The 23,001-nt window shown below is 39.5% G+C and overlaps 1 protein-coding gene across 2 annotated transcripts in view; it reads left to right on the forward strand.

The window, feature by feature from the left end:
* The window catches only part of LOC101952090 (protein unc-13 homolog A-like), a 122,705-nt gene extending 108,658 nt beyond the window's left edge, over positions 1-14,047 (forward strand). The window contains exons 8-9 of one of the 2 annotated variants that reach the window (XR_010590712.1): positions 8,960-9,042; positions 13,846-14,047. Coding sequence is in view for 1 of the 2 variants with exons in the window: in XM_005305080.3 (XP_005305137.2) it covers positions 13,846-13,869 (24 nt within the window). In the remaining variant the exon portion in view is untranslated. The remainder of the gene's footprint in view (positions 1-8,959; positions 9,043-13,845) is intronic. The other variant, XM_005305080.3, reaches the window with a different exon arrangement.
* Positions 14,048-23,001: the final 8,954 nt, after the last annotated feature.

The raw sequence follows: 23,001 nt of genomic DNA on the forward strand, positions 1-23,001 counted from the left end.
TGGGCTAGAGCTTTTATTAAAGGGACAAAATGAGTTTGCAATTAGTAAGTTGCCAATATGATTGTCCTGTGATGTAGATGTATATTGTTTAAGTTGAGTTCTTAATATAAAGGCTTCTTGTCACCCTATTAAAACTTGAATTTTATTGAAATAAGGAAGAAAACTGCTCTCAATCCAATATTTTGAGAGTAAAAGTGTTTTTGATTTATTTTTAATTTTCTAAATATATTATCAAATGAAAGTTAGAGATACGGTAACAAAAGACATCTTAGTATTGCAACCCAATTGAAAACATTACTCAAAATTCTCAAATGTGGGTGCCTAAATTAAGGAATTTAAATTCAAAATTAAATTAAATAAAAGTGGCCTGGTTTTCAAAGAGGTGCTTTTCTGGTCTTACAGGCTGAGCTGGAAGGATAGTCAATTTACATATGCTAATATTTATGCCTAAAGGACAAATGTATCCTAATTTTTTCCAAGTGCCTTTCAATAGCTCAAATTATGTCATTTTTAAATGATCCTGGAGAGCAGGAAAGGGAGTGGTAGAAATATTAAATGATATATTAGAATAGGACCTTAACTGGTGGTATGAGGAAGTTCTGATTTTAAGCAGAACTCTCTTTAATTCAATGGGAAACTCTGGTTAAAAACTGATGGCAAAACAGGGTCCATTGTTACCCCTGAAGCATTCAGAGGATGAACTGCATGATCATTTCTTGTGTTCAGTAGTTAATGTGGTCTTGATTGTTTGAGGAGGAGTAGAGATAGTGAGCCAGATTCTCAACTGGTATAAATCAGGGTGACACTATTCAAGTAAATGAGATCTGAAGGGAATGGGATCAATGAGAATCTGGCCCAGTAATTACTTGTGCAGAAGTTACTACAGATTCTGGGTAATTACTAAATCAACCAGCCCAGATTAGTTATAATTAAATTTTATTTTAAAAATAAATTCTTCCATATCCTTTCCTCCATCCTGACCAGATCATTCTGCCCTAGGTTTCTGTTCAGTGGCTATTATCACCTGGAAAGGTAAGGAAATGCCTAGCTCTGCTTCGGGACAAACATTTCATGTTTTATAAGACATGTAATAAATTCCTTAGTTAAGGCATGACAGAGATTCTTAATTAAAAGCATGTTTGCTAATATTTGATAAAAATCAGTCCGACTCCTTTATGGGAAAATGGGGATGTGCCTTTAACCCCAATGGACTTTATGTACCTTTTAGAAGGATAGAATGTTTTTTTAATGTTCTTTTTAACATCTTCCTATATTGGTATCATTAATGTTGTTTTTTAATGTTTATAATTCAAAGTTAAATTAATCAAGCTCTTGATAAGTTGGTGAGAGCATTTCCTCAGGAGGAGTCTTGTGTGGGCTTCTTATAATATCATTTGAGGAATCTGGGAGGCCAGGATGGAGGGCACAGCTAGATCTCACACATCCAGATATTTGAAAGCCTGGGAAAATAAATTGAGTATGTGACTATCCAAAAATGACTGTCTGCTTGCAAGCACTGCTTCAAAAACCATTACCAAAAAATCATGATTGACATTGAAGTACAGTGTTCCCTCTTAAGCTTCATAAAAGGAAAGCCAACTTTTTTTTCACTGTGGTGCAGGAGATGAGGGTTGATGAGAAATTTGAGATATAACTGATGTGATTGAAGATATAAACCTGCATTCATACACAGCAAGGCACTGGGGAATGTGAGTTCCTGGGTGTTCTGGGTGGTCTTGCAGTCTCTACGGCCGGATCAGCAGGCTGCGATCGGGGATCGATTTATCGTGTCTAGTCTAGACGCAATAAATCGATCCCCAAGCACTCTCCCACCGAGAGGCGTAGGCAGAGTCAACAGGGGAGTGGCAGCAGTTGACTCACCGCGCTGAAGACACCACAGTAAATCGATCTAAATACTCTATTTCAGCTACGTTATTCACGTAGCTGGAGTTGTGTAACTTAGATCAATTTCCCCCCCCCCCCGCACCCAGTGTAGACCAGGCCTTAGACAATGGATTTGTGAAATGGAAAGGATTATCTTCCCTTTTGTTTGGTGAAAATGCTTTGTCTGTCTATACCAAAAGAAGGACTGGGACATTTGACATGGGTTTAATCTGCCTGCAACTTTATTAGATGTCTGGGACTACCCAGCAGATAAGTGTACAGTGTGGGTAACACCCTGTTTATTCTGTAATTACCCAGGGGCTTCCACCAGCTCCCCTTCTTTTTCCATTCAGATACCTCCAGCAGATCTATTGTCAGGACCTCACCATTCACTGGCCCACCCTCGTAGGAGGGTTAAGGTGGGCTATAATAATGATGGGGGGGTTGGCTCCCTGCCATTCCATTTAACCATAGCAGTTGTTTTCTGCAGCATCTGTACGTTCAGGCATGCTTGAAAAATATGTTTTGTAGAACAAATCCCACCTCAGCCTGCTCCCTGCAAAAGGGCGGGTTAAGGCACATTCCCAGAAGATGAGTCAGTCGCCACGCTGACCCTTTTGCAGCAGTTTTCATCTCCCTCCAGAAATTTTTAAGGGAGGAGGGATAGCTCAGTGGTTTGAGCATTGGCCTGTTAAACCTAGGGTTGTGAGTTCAATCCTTGAGAAGGCCACTTAGGGATCTGGGGAAAAATCAGTACTTGGTCCTGCTAGTAAAGGCAGGGGGCTAGACTCAACTCAGTGACTTTTCACACTCCCTTCCAGTTCTATGAGATAGATATATGTCTCCCTCACCATAAAGCACAGTAGCCAGCTAGCCAAGTACCCCCATGCTTACAGGTGCAGGGCAGACATTCTGCAAGCATCTAACTTGTTGCATGTCTCAAGTCACCTTTTAATGAACATAAAACTGAGCTTGGAGGAGTTTACTGAAGAAGTTGAGGGTCCTAAACTGGGATGCAATAAACCAATATTCACATATGTAGCTTTAATTTTTTAATCCAATATCGATAAAATAGTCCCGATGGACTTTGCACCCTTGTTCCCACAATGCAGCCTCAATTCTTCTCTTTTATAGATTTAAAATTCAGAGACAGATTCTGCAGCCTTATTTTTTCTGTTCTTATTTTTATTTATTTTATTTTTTTATTTATTTTTGTTGTAGAGATTTGTGGGGTGTGTTTGAACTTTCTTGAATGATTTATTGCCTGTTTTATTGCCAGTCTGTGGCCGAGTCAGTGTGTTATTGAATTATATGGCTCCCAGAGCATATTTATAGTTGAATTATAGGGTGTCTTATGAGTGTTCAGGCTGACAGAGAGCTGTGAAGCGGCGTGGATTTCTCATGGCCAAAGTTTGAATGTGAGAATCTGTGTCTCAGTTAGAAAACTACCTGCAAGAATCATAGCATTTGAATGCAAAACAGGGTGGTTGTGGTTTTTTTTTTTTTTTTTGGCAAAATTCAAAACATTTGAATTGTTTACAGTTAATAAACCTTGACCTCTCCCCTAGGTATATTCATAATTGAATGCTCCATTGTTACATCCAGTAAGATGTTCCATTGTGTACGATTCCCTTTTCAAGATTAAAGGGTTAGGAATGTTCAACAAATTGAGATCTCATTATTCTAATGGTTATTATAAGAGAAGAATGTAACTGAAATACAATTAGCTAACCTTCATACTGGGTATTTAATTAATCAGAAATGTCAAGTACAGTGAAATTCAAACTGTATCAACTCAGTAAAGAAATAATGTTGGATTAAAACTTAATATGAGATAAAAATGTGAGGAGGGAGAACACTTTAAAATTATCACTCCATTTTTGATAACTGCCAAGTTCTTCTAACTTCCGTGGAATTACCTAAACTACTGTAGGAAATGAGAAGAATGGAAACCAATCAAACGTAAATAAGAGAATAATTATACTACTCTAAAGCTAACTAGCAAAATCAGACACTTTGAAGGACACATTTTCAAAATCAGCCAGTGATTTTGGGCACCTGAATTTTTGGGTGCCCAGCCTGATCTCTCATCACAGCTGAACATTCAGTTGGAATCAATGGAAGCTGCAGTTGCGAAATACCTCTGAAAATCAGTCCCAATGTGCCCCAAGATAGGCACTCAAAATCAATGGCTACTTTTGAAAATTTAGCTGTTTGTTTGTTTGTTTAAAACAAAGAAAAGGAAGTTTTTCTTCACACAATGCACAGTCAGCCTGTGGAACTCCTTGCCAGAGGCTGTTATGAAGGCCAAGACTATAACAGGGTTCAAAAAAGAACTAGATAAATTCATGGAGGATAGGTCCATCAATGGCTATTAGCTAGGATGGACAGGGATGGTGTCCCTAAGCTGGGAATGGACAGCAGGGGATGGGTCACTTGTTGATTACCTGTTGTGTTCACCTCTGAAGCACCTGGCATTGGCCACTGTCGGAAGACAGGATACTGGGGTAGATGGACTTTTGGTCTTATCCAGTATGGCTGTTCTTATGCTCTTCAATTTGCTGAATAGATCTCCATCCAGTCATACACAGAGGAGTGTTTCCATTCTGTGCATAGCCATTGCTAGGTAAAGTGGCTGAGACTTGCATATGCCCATATATAATGTTTGCCCACTTTTTGTGTTTGCACAGTTTCAGAAACTTTAGTCATTTGCACATCATCTGAACTGCACATATTCTGCAGATATGTGTGAAAACTGACAACAATTAACAGACTGCAAGGGAATAGGTCACAATCTACAGAATGTGCTGTATGTTATACAATATAGTACAGAACATTTCAATTTACTATGGGTTGTGCTGAATGTGTGGAGGTGAGGGGAGATTCCAGTAGATTGTGAGCCAGCAATCCGCATAGCATGCAGTGCATTCTCTTCTAAGACTGCAATATATTCATAGCAGTACTGATATCTTCAGCAGTAGTAACACGGCTCTAAAGAAAGATTAAAGGAGTAAAATCCACACTCTGCAAATATATTTTACCTAAAAGAGAGCTGCTCCAAAAGATTCATTTTGCAAACGATCCGTATTTTCCTCTTGCATATGACCTGTTTGTTTATGTAATTTGGGAACAAAATTATTTCACACCTCTTCGAGAGTAACCTGAAGTGTTCTGTTTGGCTGAATGGCAACAGTATTATGTTTGTGGAGAACTTATGCAACAGTCTTTATTGACATACTAAAATATTAGGAAATGCTTTCAAAATCTCTATTTGCAGGTTTTGAATACCTCTTTCCTTATGCTTTCAAAGGCATTTTTATGAAAATATTCAAACTATCCAAAAGGATGCTGTTGTATCTTTTCAGAAATTCTTTTTGACCTTCTTCGCAGTATGTTTCAGCAGAATAGTTAGATTACTAACCTCAGTAGAAATGATTTCATTATATTTTCAGCTCACTAAATTATCAAACAGAAGAAACTTGCTATGACAGTTGAAGGAACAATATTCAGTGAATGTTACTCAAAGGTCATTGCTTTTCTTCTAATAGTTTGTTCATAGATGTCACAAAAAATGACAAACAAGCTCTGTAACTGGCCAAATGCTATGTATTAACATATTTTGAAAGATGATGGTGAAGTTTCTCAAATATATGTGATTAATACATTTTTCTGTTATTTTTTACTAGTTTTTTGCCGTTCTTTTTATTTATTTTTTTGGTTGTTGCTTGTTATTAACTATTGATTTTTTTTCCCCTCCAAAATGACAAGCATAAAGCATGGTGACCTAATGCAGCTATCAAAAGAATCACAATTCTGGGCTTTGCAAAATAATTGTTATGCTGTGCTTCCTAGGAATTAAACAATGTTTCTATACAGAACATCAGAGTTCAGAGAACTGAAGGGGTGAAGCTAATTCAGAACACACACACTATCTCTACACAGACCCCAATCTAGAAGAATACCTCAATTTGAGCCAAGCAGAGTTCAGAGAACTGGAAGTGTGTGCCTGAGCTGGAATATTCCTTTGAATAATTCCTTAAATAGTTCCTCCGCCTCCTGCTCCACTTTCCTCTCAGGACTGGATGTTTTAAGGTCAACAAGATCCAGTGTAACCTACTCTTCCCCCACCATTCCAGCCCTCTTCCTACCCACATTCTCTTACTCTATTTTGTATATTCTTCCTCACCTCCAATCAGGGCCGGCTTTAGGCCGATTTGCCCGATTCCCCGGAATCGGGCCCCGTGCACTCACCCCAGCAGCAGTTGTCTTCAGGGGCCCTGCTCCCCTGGCCAGAGCTCCGGCCGGACCGCTGCCAGCCCCGCGGCCCTGTGACCCCAGCTGGAGCTCCGGCGGAGCGCGGCCAGCCCCGCTCTCCCAGCCAGAGTGCCGGCCGGAGTGTGGCAAGCCCCGCGGCCCCCCTCTTCCCGAGCCGGCAATCCGAAGTGCTGCCCCAGGAATCGGGCCCCGCACTTGCTAAAGCCGGCCCTGCCCCCAACCCTGCCACAGGGACCTCATTCCATTTTGCCTCCTTATTTCCCTTTCCCCCAGTCTCATCCTTCTCCTTAAGTGGTCTCTCTCCTCAGGCTCCTTTCCCTCACAATACCAGCGCACCTTAGGGCTTGTCTAGAAGAACCTTTAAGGGACAGCAAGCCGTGGTGTAAATCTGCCACACACAAAAAGTTCTTTAGTGTGCATTGACCTGCTCCCATTTCAAAACCCTGTAGAACAAAGTGCAGTCGGGAGCATTCAGTGCGCAGGAGCAGGGGTCATATGAACACTTGTGTGCAGCTTGCTAGTGCACTGTAGATTTACTCCCCAGCTTGCAATGCACTAACTGTTCATCTAGATGAGTCCTTAGTGTCTTCCATCTTAACATAGATAAACATAAGATGGGGTATTAGTTGGTGTCTACTACCAATCACCAAATCACACCAGGGAACAGAATGGCCATCTCCTTATGCACCTATCTATAATGTGTAGGGAAAAAAGCTGTGTGATCATGGGGGGCTTCAGTTTGAGTGACACATGCTGGAGGTTTCATGTTGGTAGTATTAAAACATCCTTGGAATTTTGAAACTTCATAGATTACAATTTCTGTACTCAAATTGTTGTAGCTAACACAGGGCAATTTTTTATTAAACCTTGTCTTAACAGTTAGAGGAACTGATCACTGAACTAAAAATTAATGTTAGCTTAAGTGCAAGTGATCGTGACTTGACTGCATTTATAATGTGTAAGCAGAATAAAGTCCAGACCAATAATATATATACTTGGTGCATTAATAGGGCCAATTTTACAAGGCTGAAAACAATTGAGCCAGATCAGCTGGGAGGAAGAATTTAATAAGAAAAATGTGAATGATAATTGGGAATCCTTTAAGAACACCTTACTAAGTGCCCCAAAAGCCCTAATCCCGCAACTGAGGAAGAAAGCTATGTTGGTTTAAAAAATGACCTGGTTCAAAGGGGAAGTAAAGGCAGCTGTAAAAAAATTATATATAAATAAATTAGAGAGAGCTAAATGGGGGGGGGAGGGAACTTGATAGTAATTAATATAAATTAAAATTAGTTATAGTAGAAAATTGATAAGGGAAGCAAAGGGTCACAAGAAAAAAATCTATGGTTGGCAGAGTTAAGGATAATAAGCTTTAAAAGTATAGTAGGTTTAAAAAAAAAAGAATCTTCGCAATGGTATTGGTCCATTACTAGATGAAAGTGACAGAATTGTCAATCATAATGCAGAAAAGGCAGAAGTGTTCAATAAACATTTCTGTTCTGCATTTTGGGGAAAAACAGATGATATAGTCTAATATGGTGATGACCATACTCTTTCTGTTCCACTACTACCTCTGGAGCAAGGATCTCAAACTCAAATCACCACGAGGGCCACATGAGGACTAGTACATTGGGCCAAGGGCTGCATCACTGAAACCTTTTCATACAATGATACAAAAGTATAGTCAAAAATGAAAAAAATGAAGAGTAATATAGTATGCTATTAAAAGTCAATGTATCAACTCTTTTAAAACTGTAATGCAAAGAGGGGTTTAAATAAAATATAAACACCTGTAACTATTCCTTATGTGGTCAGTAACACTGATGATGATCTACACTAACAGTCTATCAACATAGCTGTAATGGCAGGAACTTTTTAAAGTAACTATTCATATAAAATACGTTGCCACTTTTAACAAACTTTCTTCCCAACTACTCACAGCAAAGAATCATACATGCTGAACTTCATACCTCAGACTGCTCTTCTAGTCCATGAGGCCCCGCCCCTGCCCTGCCTCTTCCCACCCCATCCCTGCCCCCATTCTAACCCCTTCCCCAAATCCCTGTCCCGGCCCGCCTCTTCTCCACCTCCTCCCCTGAGCGTGCCGTTTCCCCTCTCCTTCCCATTCCCTCCTGGAAAGTCCTAAGCACTGGGAGATAGGTGGACAATTTTTGAAAAGGGTAAATGGGATGACCCAGATATTTATGGGCCTGTCAGGCTGAGACCAATCTCAGGCAAGATAATAGAGTGGCTGTTATGGGACTTGATTAATAAAGAATTACAGGATGGTAATGTAATTAATATAAATCAGAATAGGTTTATGGAAAATAGATCCTGTCAAACTAACTGGATCTCTCTCTCTTTTTTTTTTTTTAATGAGATTACAAGTTTGGTTGATAAAGTTAATAGTGTTGATGTAATATACTTAGACTTCTATAAGGAGTTTGACTTGGTGCCACAAAACTTTTTAATTAGAAAAACTAGAAGGTTAAAACATTAACTTGGCACTCATTACATGGATATAAAATTGACTATACAATAGGTCTCAAAATGTGATTGTAAGGGAGAATTATCATGGAGCAGATGTGCTTACAATGGCATCCTGCAGGGATTGATTCTTGGCCCGAAGCTATTTAACATTTTTATCAATGACCTGGAAGAAAACGCAGATGATGCAAATATTGGGAAGTGGTAAATAATGAAGACAACAGGTCATTGATTCAAAGTAATCTGGATTGCTTGGTAAACTGAGCGCAAGCAAACAATATGCATTTTAATATGGTTAAATGTATACATCTAGGAACAAAGAACGTAGACCATTCTTACAAGATGGGGGACTCTATCCTGAGAAGCTGTGACTCCAACTAAGATTTGAGCATCATGGTAAATAATCAACAGAAACTTTCAATCTGATACTGGCCAAAAGAGCTAATGCAAACCTGGAGTGTGTAAACAGGGGAATCTCAAGCAGGAGTAGAGAGGTTATTTTACTAGTGCAACTGCTGCTGGAATGCTGTGTCCAGTTTTGTTGCCCACAATTCAAAAAGGATATTGATAAATTAGAGAGGTTTCAGACAAGAACCTCAAGCATGATTAAAGGATTAAAAACATACTTTACAGTGATACTCAAAGCACTCAATCTATTTAGCTAAACAAAGAGAAGGTTAAGAGGTGACTTGAATACTGTCTGTAAATGTGGGGAACAAATATTTAATAATTTATATGTACTTAATAATGGGTTCTTCAGTCTATCAGAGAAAGGTATAACATGATCCAATGGCTGGAAACGGAAGCTGGAAATAAGGTGTAAATATTTAACGTTGAGAGTAATTAACCATTGGAACAATTTACCAAGGGTCTTGGTGGATTCTCCACCACTGAGAATTTTTCAATCAAGATGGGATGTTTTTCTAAAAGATCTGCTGTATGAATTATTTTGGGGGAAGTTTGATGGTCTGTGTTATGAAGGAGATCAGCCTACATGATCACAATGGTCCTTTCTGGCGTTAGAATCTATGAATCAATTAACAGAAATCACATTTCACCACACCTGCCTCTCCAATTAGCATCCCATCTTCTTTACCCTTTTACTTCCAAATGTATTGAATAACTACTGCCTTGAGTTTCTCTCCTCCAATAGTATCCGTGATTTCCTCCAGTCTGATTTCAGCCCTCTTCACTCTACTAAAACTGTGCTCATCAAAGTTTTAAAAGAGCTCTTCCTACCCTGATTTTGATGCCTCTGCTCCATCTTCATCCTCCTTGATCTCTTAACTGCCTTTGATACCAGAGATCACTTTCCACTTCTTAAAATCTTGTCCTCTGTAGGATGTTTTGGCACCATCCTTTCCTACTTCTCTTTTGATTGATTCTTCAGTGGGGGCGGAGGGAGTACTGGGGGGAGGATTCTCTCTCTCTCTCTCTCTCTCTCTCTAAATGGGATGTCGCAAGGCTCATTTCTTGGCTCTCTGCTCTTTTCTCTGTACACTCTGCCTTTGGGTGCTCTTAACCAAAAGTATGGCTTCAAATGCTATCTTTCTGCCAATGACCCACAACTTTGCCTCTCCACTAAAGACCTGTCTTCCTTCATTCAATCCCGCATCTTCGCCTGTCTTTCTGACATCTCTTCTTGAATGACCATCCAGTATCTTAAGCTCAGTATAGCCAAAATCAAATGTTTGGGTTTTTTCCCCCCCCTCTCCTCAATTTCTCCATCACCAGGGACAATACCACCATCCTCCCAGTTGCTCAGACCTGTAATCTATGTGCCCTCTCTGAGTTAGCCTCCTCTCTAAACTCTCACATTCATTCTGTATCCAAGTCTTGCTGCTCCTGTCTATATACAATTTTAAAGATTTGGCATTTTCTCAGACTGCTTAGGCTTTTGTTCAGGCCCTTTGACTACTTTGCTTTGACTACTCTCCTCCTTTCTGGCCTTCACACCTGCCCTTTTGCCCCTCTCAAGTCTACTTAAAAGTTTCTGCCCGTATAATCTTCATGGCTCATTGCTCTGGCCACATCATCCTTCTGTTTGCATCCCTCTGCTAGCATCCCCTTCTCTACCCCATTAAACGCAAGCTCAGTGCCTTTGCTTTACAGCTATTCATCATTTAGCCCAACTCTATTAATCAGATCAGCTAGTTTAGCAAGCCCTCAAACCATGCCTTTGCTCTGCCAATGATGTTTGCTTTGATCACCCCGCCCATTCTCTTCTCCCTCAAGCACCTCCATGTGTTGTCCCATGCTACTCCTCACATTTCATTAAGCCACTTTTCTATCCTCCTTTGAGAAACTCCTTAAAGTCTGTCTGTGCCAGGATGCCTACAAATGACTCCCACCTGACATTGGTTAAGCTAATGATGAACTGTGACTACTGCTTTTTTGCCGAATTCTGTTCACTTTATTTTTATCTAATCCCCCAACCACCCCATCCTATTTGTCTGTTTCACCCACATATTGTAGCCCATTTGTCATGTAGATTGTGAGCTCACTGCCAGTAAGAACTGTCTCTGTTACTTGTCTGTGTAACGCCTAGCAGAATACAGCTCTGATCCTTAATTCAGTTTCCTAGGTATTCCTGTAGTACAAATAAAAAACAAAGGATAATCGATAATAGAAGTATTAGAAAGAATGATACTGCTTTCATAACATAAGAACGGCCATACTGGGTCAGACCAAAGGTCCATCTAGCCCAGTATCCTGTCTACCAACAGTGGCCAATGCCAGGTGCCCCAGAGGGAGTGGACCAACAGGCAATGTTCAAGTGATCTCTCTCCTGCCATCCATCCCCATCCTCTGACAAACAGAGGCTAGGGACACCATTCCTTACCCATCCTGGCTAACAGACATTAATGGACTTAACCACCATTAATTTATCCAGTTCTCTTTTAAACTCTGTTATAGTCCTAGTCTTCACAACCTCCTCAGGTAAGGAGTTCCACAGGTTGACTGCGCACTGCGTGAAGAAGAACTTCCTTTTATTTGTTTTAAACCTGCTGCCTATTGATTTCATTTGGTGACCTCTACTTCTTGTATTATGGGAATAAGTAAATAACTTTTCGTTATCTACTTTCTCCACATCACTCATGATTTTATATACCGCTATCATATCCCCCCTTAGTCTCCTCTTTTCCAAGCTGAAGAGTCCTAGCCTCTTTAATCTCTCCTCATATGGGACCCGTTCCAAACCCCTAATCATTTTAGTTGCCCTTTTCTGAACCTTTTCTAGTGCTGGTATATCTTTTTTGAGATGAGGAGACCACATCTGTACGCAGTATTCAAGATGTGGGCGTACCATCGATTTATATAATAATAATATATTCTCAGTCTTATTCTCTATCCCCTTTTTAATGATTCCTAACATCCTGTTTGCTTTTTTGACTGCCTCTGCACACTGCGCAGACATCTTCAGAGAACTATCCACGATGACTCCAAGATCTTTTTCCTGACTTGTTGTAGCTAAATTAGCCCCCATCATATTGTATGTATAGTTGGGGTTATTTTTTCCAATGTGCATTACTTTACATTTATCCACATTAAATTTCATTTTCCATTTTGTTGCCCAATCACTTAGTTTTGTGAGATCTTTTTGAAGTTCATCACAGTCTGCTTTGGTCTATCTTGAGCAGTTTAGTATCATCTGCAAACTTTGCCACCTCACTGTTTACCCCTTTCTCCAGATTGGTCTGAGGACTGACCCTTGGGGAACACCACTAGTTCTGCGAACACCCCTCTCCATTCTGAGAATTTACCATTAATTCCTACCCTTTGTTCTCAATCCATGAAAGGATCTTCCCTTTTATTCCATGACAACTTAATTTACGTAAGAGCCTTTGGTGAGGGACCTTGTCAAAGGCTTTCTGGAAATCTAAGTACACTATGTCCACTGGATTCCCCCTTGTCCACATGTTTGTTGACCCCTTCAAAGAACTCTAATAGATTAGTAAGACACGATTTCCCTTTACAGAAACCATGTTGACTATTCCTCAACAGCTTGTTTTTCTATGTGTCTGACAATTTTATTCGTAACTATTGTTTCAACTAATTTGCCCGGTACCGACGTTAGACTTACCGGTCTGTAATTGCCGGGATCACCTCTAGAGCCCTTTTTAAATATTGGTGTTACATTAGCTAACTTCCAGTCATTGGGTACAGAAGCCGATTTAAAGGACAGGTTACAAACCTTAGTTAATAGTTCCGCAACTTCACATTTGAGTTCTTTCAGAACTCTTGGGTGAATGCCATCTGGTCCCGGTGACTTGTTAATGTTCAGTTTATCAATTAATTCCAAAACCTCCTCTCGTGACACTTCAATCTGTGACAATTCCTCAGATTTGTCACCTACAAAAGCTGGCTCGGGTTTGGGAATCTCCCTAACATCCTCAGCCGTGAAGACTGAAGCAAAGAATCCATTTAGTTTCTCCGCAATGACTTTATCGTCTTTAAGTGCTCCTTTTGTATCTCAATCATCAAGGGGCCCCACTGGTTGTTTAGCAGGCTTCCTGCTTCTGATATGCTTAAAAAACATTTTGTTATTACCTTTGGAGTTTTTGGCTAGCCGTTCTTCAAACTCCTCTTTGGCTTTTCTTATTACATTCTTGTACTTAATTTGGAAGCGTTTATGCTCCTTTCTATTTGCCTCACTAGGATTTGACTTCCACTTTTTCAAAGATGCCTTTTTTATCTCTCACATACTATGGCCCGATCCTGCTCTCCTATCAACTGCAGGAGTTGATTTGCAATGAATATTAGTATATGGTTCTTTTGGGTTATAGCTCTTAAAATGCTGCCACAAGACTTACATATGTAAATCACTTGCAAGGTTAGTTGCAAAAAGTTCACTAGTGTGCATAATTCAAGTGATAATATTTAGTTTGCTTTTTGTCCCCTTATAGGAAGGAAAAATTATGCATGACTTTTGAAGCTTAGGTACAATAAGAATCTTTAAAGATATCTTCATAATACATTAAATAAGCTCAGGTTAGCCCAGCAGGCGTTGTTCAATGGCTATTTTGAAAACAAATTCTAGTAGTTTGCAAATGCTTACTGGATATTAATGTTGTTGTCTCTTTATTGAAAAATAAACCTACTCTTACAATTATAACAAATCACAGAAACAACAACTGGAGTAACTTTACCTATGTTTGTAACTTTACCTATGTTTTTGTCCTTTTCATGTCTTTCTAGGAAAAATGGAACAAAAGTACTTGAGCAACTATTTTACATCAGAAGTAGATTTTAAACCATTAGATACGATGAGTAGAATATTTCTGGAAATTCCTGAGTAATCATAACATAAGGCACAAGGTTGAAGAATTTGATTGCCCAAGGAAACACAATAACTGGTCCAAAAATAAGCTGCTTAAGAGACTATTGTTACAAAATAAAATGTAAGCATAAAAGGAAGGAAATTAGTCAGATGCATGTATTTATTGTCCTTAATAAAAATACATATGGCATCCAGTCAGAAAGCTCCAAGGTTTTCCATTAATCAATAGCCATTAAAAGCAAAAAAATATTGTACTGCATACGACCCCTTAAGACTTTATGCAGAAAGCCTGTTTTACTAAACATTCAGAACACCAAATTGTAAGAGAGATCTCCCAGACATCACACTGATGTTTATAGACTTGGAAGTGTCTCCTGAGAATTGCAGCTGAAGACATGTGGAGTTGAAACATATGCTACATTCAGGTATTTGCATGCAAATAGAGGAGATTTTAATACATTCTAGCCCTTCCATAGTTTGAGGATTTTATTTAAGAGAAATTTATTTAATTAGCTTGTGGTAAATGTAATCGAAGTCTCTATCATTTTCTAATTGAAATTGACATTTTTCTCTTTTTTGTTTCATGGTTTTGATTGCATATGGATTTGCAGTATCTAGTAAACAGTGTTTAGTGGAGTTTTGTACATATCTATATAGAGAATAACAGCTCACTGAATTATGAGGCTGTACTACCATTATCGGTTTCTGGTGAAGTCATGACTCATGAAAGCAAAGTGTGAGTAGTTGATGTAGTCACCAGAACTTTAAGATGAAACCAGGACCCCACAATTCAATGTTTTCTTGTTAATTTACATAAACCCATTAGGGCACTTTAAATGAAGTTGCCACCATACTAATGGTAGATTATACATTCCTCTGCCTTGGCAACAGCATCACAGTGACCTTTTAAAGCAACCTTAGTGATACATTTATCCAGGCTCCAGGATGCCAGCTCCATCTTCTTCATGGCCTGGTATTTCCCACTCCTTTCCCAATGACCTCCCGTGATGCTACCCACTTTTTTCCATCCTTATCCCTCTTCAGACTGATGCCTCTTCTCTGTTTGTTTCATCCGTCTATCCTTTCTAAATGCAGCACCAAACTGCCCACATCCGCTGCTAGCGTAACTCTTAAGCTTAAATTATTTTTCTTAATTCTTTTACTGCTGTGACTGGGTTCCCAGGGGAGCCAGCTGAGGTCACTCAATTAGGGTGAACTGCAAAGAATGGGGCAGAAAATCCACAAAGCTGGTGGATATTCCAATACTTAGATTTACCTAGCCAGCATTAACAGTTTCTGTTATACCTTACTGGTTAATCAGAAGCCCGAAACACAGTTCCCTTAAAAGGTTTCAGAGTAGCAGCCGTGTTAGTCTGTATCCGCAAAAAGAAGAACAGGAGGACTTGTGGCACCTTAGAGACTAACAAATTTATTAGAGCATAAGCTTTCGTGGACTATAGCCCACTTGCATCCGAAGAAGTGGGCTATAGTCCACGAAAGCTTATGCTCTAATAAATTTGTTAGTCTCTAAGGTGCCACAAGTCCTCCAGTTCCCTTAAAGTAACCCAGCCTCAGGCCTCCGCCTAGTTACCCAAGTCAGATATGATGAAAACCTTATTTTGTCATATAAAAAGAAAGGTTCTACCAATCCCAAAGGATCGGACACATTACCTCCCAGGTTAATGAATATTCCAGATCTTACCCAAATACATGCTTATAGCCAATTCTTATAAACTAAACTAAAATTTATTTAAAAAGGAGAGAGAAAGAGTATGGTTAAAAGATCAATATACATACATGAGTTCAATTCTTGAGGTGCAGATTCATAGCAGAGATGGTGAGCTTTGTAGTTGCAAACAGTTCTTTTAGAATTTAGTCCATAGGTTATAGTCCAATGTCCAATATCAAATTCGGGGTGTTCCAGATTAACTGGGATCTCAATCTTACGACTCAAACTTCCGCTGATGAAGCTTGAGCAGATCTGAGATAAAAAAGGATTGGGACCCCAGGGTCTTTTATACAGTTTATCCACTTGACCATACAGTCCTGGGTAAACAATACGTTTTTGATGTAACCTTCTGTTTTCTAAAACTTACTGGTAACTAATTACACAAATTAACATATGGCAATTTATCTATTAGGCAATCTGTCACAAACTTCAAAGAGACATACAGACAATGACATTTTCACCCAAGATTCATCTCAATGTTAATATTCCTTTTTGATCTCTTTATTAATAGTTATAGTGACAGATAGGAACTATCTGTTTACATGGCTAACCTTTATGAGGACACACAGACAATTAGTATCACTTCTAACAATATCGGTTTGCATTTCAAAATTCTAGCCAATCTAACATTGAATGGCCCTCATTACCATTCATTCACATGCTTTCTAACATGACTTTAAAGATTGGCTTTGTATTGTACTTTGCATAAGATTCGTTGCAATTATATAACTGTGGTAGAAATAATGATTTGAATGATTATATTTTAATTAGACAATGTCACAACTGCTGAAGAATCTGTTTTAGGCCCCAATCTAGGATAGTACTCAAGTGCATGCTTAAAACCATTCTTGTTTAGGACAGCACTCAAGCACATTCTTAATTTTAAGCATGTGCTTACGTATCATTGATGGGACTTAGTGCTTAAGTGTTGTCCTGTACCCAGGATGCTTCCCAGAACAGGGGCCTTGGTGCGCACACAGAGCTGAGACTAAAAAGTTCCAAAGAGGAGAAAAATATAGTTAGAGGTACTACATGCTTGCATATTGCTGAGGTTTTTTTCTGCCTGTCATAAAGAGGGAATGTGACTGAACTATTCAGAAATAAGGGTGGAAGAGTGAAAATTGACTTCTCTGCTTTTCACCATGGCCCGTTACACAATGCTACTTTGTAGAGTCTTCCTGCCAAATATCTCAAAATATTTTGTAAACATTAATGATTTAACTCCCATAAGTCTACGTAAAATAAAAAACAAGTGTTCATGCAGTAAAATTAATGGCAGATAATTTTAGGCAGATAAAAGGAAAAATTTGTGCACACAGTATAGCAGATTTGTGGAATTCAATGCTTCAAGAGGTTAGATCAAATACTGTACTGGAGTTTAAAAAAAGCAGGGACTTGTATAACTGTGACAAGGTGTACCTGGCCCTTCAAGCCCCTGTGTTTGAGGCCCATGGTCCTACCACACCCCACCCAGGAAAGGGTCAGTGAAGGTGGGTTCAGACAAATACATAGATACTAAGACAAATACACTTAGTATCTATTCTTGACTCTCTAACAATACAGGCCTACATGTCAAGGATTCTAGTACTTTGGCTTTGCTAACTATCTACAAGCAATGGCCCTGCCACAATACTTCAATACTTTTCTAATATGTCCTTAAGGGTTGCTTTCAGGTCAACAGATTTCCCAAATGCAGTCACCAACAGATTTTTTTTTTTTTTTTGCAGCCACAACAGCCTCCAAAGCATGCGTGGAGATTGGGGGTGTGGCATGGGACGGAGTTGCCCTGCCAAACTGTATATACATTGATGGAGGAGGGGCACAATTAAAATGTTTGGCTGCCCCCCAAACAGCTTGAGTCTCAGCCCCCCTGGGCAGGCCCCTCCCCTTACAATCAGTTTCCCCTCCTGGAAAGCAACAGCTCCTCCCTGCAGCACTCAGCCGTTGCTCCTGAATAGCTGTTACCAAGGGCAGCGAGATGTGCTGCTTTCGTGTTTGTGCTGGTGCTGCCAGCAGGGTGCCCTGCAGTGCTCAGCCTCTTTGGGGGCTCCAGCCAGCACCTCTGAAGACATGTGGGGCTAGTGTGCGTGGCTCTCGCTGAAGGACCAGGGGGAGGCAGGGACAGAGAGAAGGTTTGTCAAAGTGGCCGCACTCTGTGGCCACCACACTTTTATTTTTTTTTGTGAAACCCCAAATTAAGAGTCGCACCCCTGAGAGGCCAGTTAGCACAATAGATATCATAATTACAGCAGGATTCCTAAAGGCACAGTAACACAGAGCAAATTCACTAAAACGAAGGAACAGTTCTGGCCTGTTTGCTAATTTCCATGTAAAGAATTCAGGCTACTGCTTCCAAAAGACATGAAGGAAAAAGTAGGTGATTGTAGGAAGAAGGACCAGATTATCAAGAATTCTTGTTTGCCTAATGCGTATGGCCCGGGCAACGGAGTCAGAATATGAGTGGACATGAAGAAAAGTAATGCAGCTCTAATTAGAGGAATGTTCTTTGAGAAAACATTGAGCAGTCTCTCTGAGTTAATGTAATATGAGCGTGATTAGTATGTACAGAATGGAGAAATGCAAAAAAGAAAAACCGCAGAGCAAGAAAATGATTGAGAGAGCATAAAGTCTATGGCGTTTGTATACTGTTTCAGAAGTAAAAGACCCCATTTATTCATCTCCTGTGTGTGCTTGAGTTAGTTCTTCAGGTGTGTGAAACTGTGACTCGGAGATGCTTGGTATTTGCAGAAGGTAATAATCAGGTAAGAAGAGCTTTGTGCAGTTTAAAAGCTTGTCTCTTTCGCCAACAGAAGTTGGTCCCACATTGTGGGTTACAGATATTTTGAGGATGTTTGTCAGGGAAAGAAAAAAGGTTATCACCTCCAAAACTCAGGAATCATCAGTATCACCAAAGCCAAAATGAAAAAGCAGCTTAGAACTATGTATCAGCAGAAGTCACACACATAAGTGTCAAGATAATGTCTCCCATTCTTGAATAATCAATTTTTTTTTACTATGAAGGCTTCTAATTAAATTTAAAAAAAAAATCTCCTCTGATGCTATTGAGGGTCTGATTGTTCCCCGTATGGCTCAATGCTCTGTACCTCACTGTGGAAGCATTTCATTATAAAGACTTTTAAAGTATTGTAGCAGATGTTACAATGTATTGAGTTACAAATATCTGAACACCTCCTGTATTAAGCACATGATTAGTTCAGAAAAAGTAATGTGATCTGACAAATTCTGACAAATCAATGTTAATATTTCAGATTGTATAACTTCATTTTTGTTTGAGATCATTAGCATATTATTAATATATTTATGCAATCATTTCTGTAAATTACTCCAAGCTGTAAAGCAAAGCAAACTAAACATACAAGAAGTCAGTGCCAGTCCATAAAGTGGCCAGCAGGGGATGCAGTAAGAGCGCAATGGCTACACTTTCCTTTTTCACTGAAACAAAACCTTATAAACACATACAGTACATCCCCAGCTCCTTACTACTCAAATCCCCAGTTGGATTAAATATCACGCTTGTGTATCTGGTGATGCTAAAATGTTTCAATGGAGAATTTAGTTGTTTAGGTTTTCTCCTCCATTCCCACCCCCAGAACATAGTTAACCTTACATGTGTGAAGTTAATGACATTGATTAGGTTGGAATGTTGTCTTTTAGAGTTAAGGATCAACTCTTATCTTAATTGTGGTGACAGAAGTAGCCTTCCTTAATGGAGGGAAAAGAAGGTTGCCCCTAAAGCAGGTGGAGAGAAAGATAAGACTTCATTTTTGTCAGTTTTGCAGCCTTCCAGGATGAAATCCACAGAGGAAAAAGCAAATTATTTTTAAGCTACTAGTTCCCCAGCTATTGTGAAGTCACTACAGTGTGAGTATTATGTAATGGAGATGTAATTGTTATAAGACGTGATTTGGATAAATTATTTAAACACAAGTATTTCTCTTTCACTGTATAACACTGACATAAATTACTGCAGCGCAAGTTCATTCAATAGGTTTGATATTCCAAGTTATTTTAAAAATAAATAATATGAAATTTTCCCTAAGCAGTACATACAGAGATATTGTACATATAAATCCTTATGTTTAACTGATATATTTTTGTCAGAGATTTTCCTATAAATAACATACAATTGAGAAATACTTGTATTTACAATGGAATATTCGGCTCAGCCATTATAATATCACTTTGTATATAATATTAACCTCTGTACTGGGATTTTGTCTAGTCTATACCCAAATGCAAATTCGGTTACAGATTCTGTATTCTTCAGAATCAAGTGAATAATCCCATAACTAGTGCAAACTGATATTTCACTCTTCAGAGTGTACAAGAAACTGGAGTGTGTTTGAAAAAATGGTATCGCTTCTGAAACATTGAGTTTAATCTAGAAAGCCTTAGTTGGGGGAAAAAATGAGTTTGGCCTAAAAAAGAGCTTCGGGGTTTAGCCTATTGAATCTACAGACTGTTAGTGAAAGGCATTTATTACATGCACTCCTGAATGCTACAGTAGTTCTGTATGTGGAACTCCATTGAAGTCAGTGGGGAGTTTTCAGTGTGATTCCAACTGCAGTTTCAGAGTTTCAGGTTCCCTCCCTCCCCCCGAAAAGCTGGGTTTTTTTTGTTTTTTGTTTTTTTTCTGGGGGGTCGGGGCTGCGCACTCCGCTGGATTAGAGCAAGTTCGATATAACGCGGTTTCACCTATAACACGGTAAGATTTTTTTGGCTCCCGAGGACAGCGTTATATCGAGGTAGAAGTGTATAATGAATATGACTTTACATTTTAAAGTTCATGTTGGGGAACTTGTTACCTCAGGGGTGTAGTTGTGGCATATAGAGTTTTTCACTGTAGGTTATTAATTTGAGTCAGATACAGGATGGCAATGACTGAAAGTAGTTACTGTTTAATGACAGTTCAATGGCTGATGAGAAAATGAGTTAGTGGTTTCAGTCTATTTCCAGTTCGACAGTTGTCCACATCACAGCTAACACTAATTGGTACTATTGTTAGAACATAGGGTGCAGAGCCAGAGGACTGAACTAGCCCCCTCCTCACAGCAGATGACCTCCAGGACAGAGGACTCACAGGCAGAGCTGTGTGTGAAAGTTTTCAGTACTGCTTTCCATGCTATCCCTTTGTGGTGGATAAACAGAAGACCTAATTTTTCAGGATCATTAAATTGGTACTTTACACAGTCATTAAAAATTAAATTTAGAATGTTCTTTGGTGTCTGTTTTTCTTGTGGGAGCAAGATGACATGGGGGAAGGTACCTAATCATTTAAGTAGTTACAATACTATCAAACCCACATGATGATGTTGCCAGTGTGTCTTGCATTGTGGGATGTAATTAGTTCTTTTTTTACCTTACACAAACACAGATTCTCAAATATTTTTTATCAGTGACCTGGAAGAAAACATAAATCCGTCACTCATAAAATATTCAGGTGACACACAGAATGGTGAAGTAAGCCCTGGTCTACACTATGGGGGTTAGTCCGCCTAAGTTATGCAACTCCAGCTACATGAATAACATAGCTGGAGTCGACGTAGCTTAGGTTGACTTACTGCGGTGTCTACGCTGCACTGGGTGGATGGGAGAAACTCTTCTGTTGACTTACCTTACGCTACTCGTTCCGGTGGAGTACCAGAGTTGATGGGCGAGTGATCTGCAGTCGATTTAGCAGGTCTTCACTAGATCCGCTAAATCGACCCCCGGTTCATCAATCACTGTAGTGTTGATCCCCGGTAAGTGTAGATATACTCTAAGTAAGGGTGCGGACAGGTCACTGATTCAGGGCAATCTGGATCACTTAGTAAGCAAACGTATTTAATACAGCAAACTCTAAATCTATACATCTAGGAACAAAGAATGCAGGCCATACTTTCAAAATAGGGGACTCCATCCTTGGAAACAGTCATGCTAAAAAAAAACCCTTAGGGTCATGGTGAGTAATCAGCTGAACATGAGCTCCCAATGCAATGCTGTGGACAAAAGGGCAGTAAGACTAAATGAACCCAGTGGTCTCTTCTGGCAGTAGAATCCATGAAATATCATTTACAATATAAAATGTCAGTCAGCCACAATCACTCCGTTTCATGGCTGCTAAGGTTTTTTCATCCCTATTGGTATCTTTTGCCAAATGAGGGCAGCTGGGTATGATTTACCAAATTCTATCATTAAATGCTTCTCTCATGTGACAACCATTACACTGACTACACAGATAGTCATATACAACCAGATTCCAACTGGCTTTTATGCAAGTCAGGTGGGAGGAACAAGGATATCTTTTCACCTTGCTTGGCCCATGTAAGGATTATGTTTTCTAAGGCAGTTTATTTCTTGATCACTATTTGCTTTATTATGAGAGCCCTTAGAAGATGGAGGTTTTTTTTTTTCAGTATTGTCACTGTTAGTATGGAAGGCCTGGTCCTCTGAGTCAGGACAAAGGAAGTAGGCAGAATTTCCTTTCTACACGTTCTTCTAATTGCATGTTTTGTTTTTTCTGTTGGAGGAGACTTGGTGTGTAAACTACTCCATACCAGCTGCTGTACTAACATAACTGTTAGGGTAGAAAGATTATACAATGTGAAATTCCCTCCCTATGCATAAAGTCCATCTAATGGAGCTTTCTTTCAGGAGTTCTCTGCTTGGAAAGATGGAAACCCTCCCTCTAATCTAGCAGGAGACTTCAGGGCTGCATTGTCACCCTCCCTAGGCAGCAATTGGCTGGAAAGCCTGAGGTTCCAGGTTGTTGGGTATGTGCAATTATTCACCCTTCAGGGCCAATCTCCAAACTGCCCTTCTATGCTAGCCTATTCAGGACTGACATGAAGACCCCCTCCATGGAACACAGGGGTGCAAAGACCTAATACACAATCACTCCATTCACAGGCTTACCAGGGACATTTAATGGCACAGAGGGCTATGATGTCTGGGTGACTTTCTGCGCCATACATGTTGGGTGACACACTGGTGAGATTTTACTATATAGAACTGTGCATATCATTCCAATGCAAGGGACATTTAGAATCATGTGACTAGAAATACAAAACACCTCTGTTGTGAGGGTCAATCTGGGCCTTTCTTGTTCCAAATAATCACTGTATGCACATCTGTAAAACTCTTTGAATCAGGCAGGATTGTTAGAAGCAAAATCAACATCTTGCTGGATAAAACAAGTTCTCTATGACATTTTAATTTCAAGGCAGATCAATAAAGTCATAATTGCCTCGAACTGACAAGTCTACATGCTGTACGTTTTTGTTTTGTTTTTTTCAGCTGAAAAGCACTCAAAAGTGCAAAATTCTCTTCTCACTTTGGGAATTCA

The sequence above is a fragment of the Chrysemys picta genome, chromosome 10 (genome assembly GCF_011386835.1).
Source record: "Chrysemys picta bellii isolate R12L10 chromosome 10, ASM1138683v2, whole genome shotgun sequence".
Classification (NCBI taxonomy): Eukaryota; Metazoa; Chordata; order Testudines; family Emydidae; genus Chrysemys; species Chrysemys picta.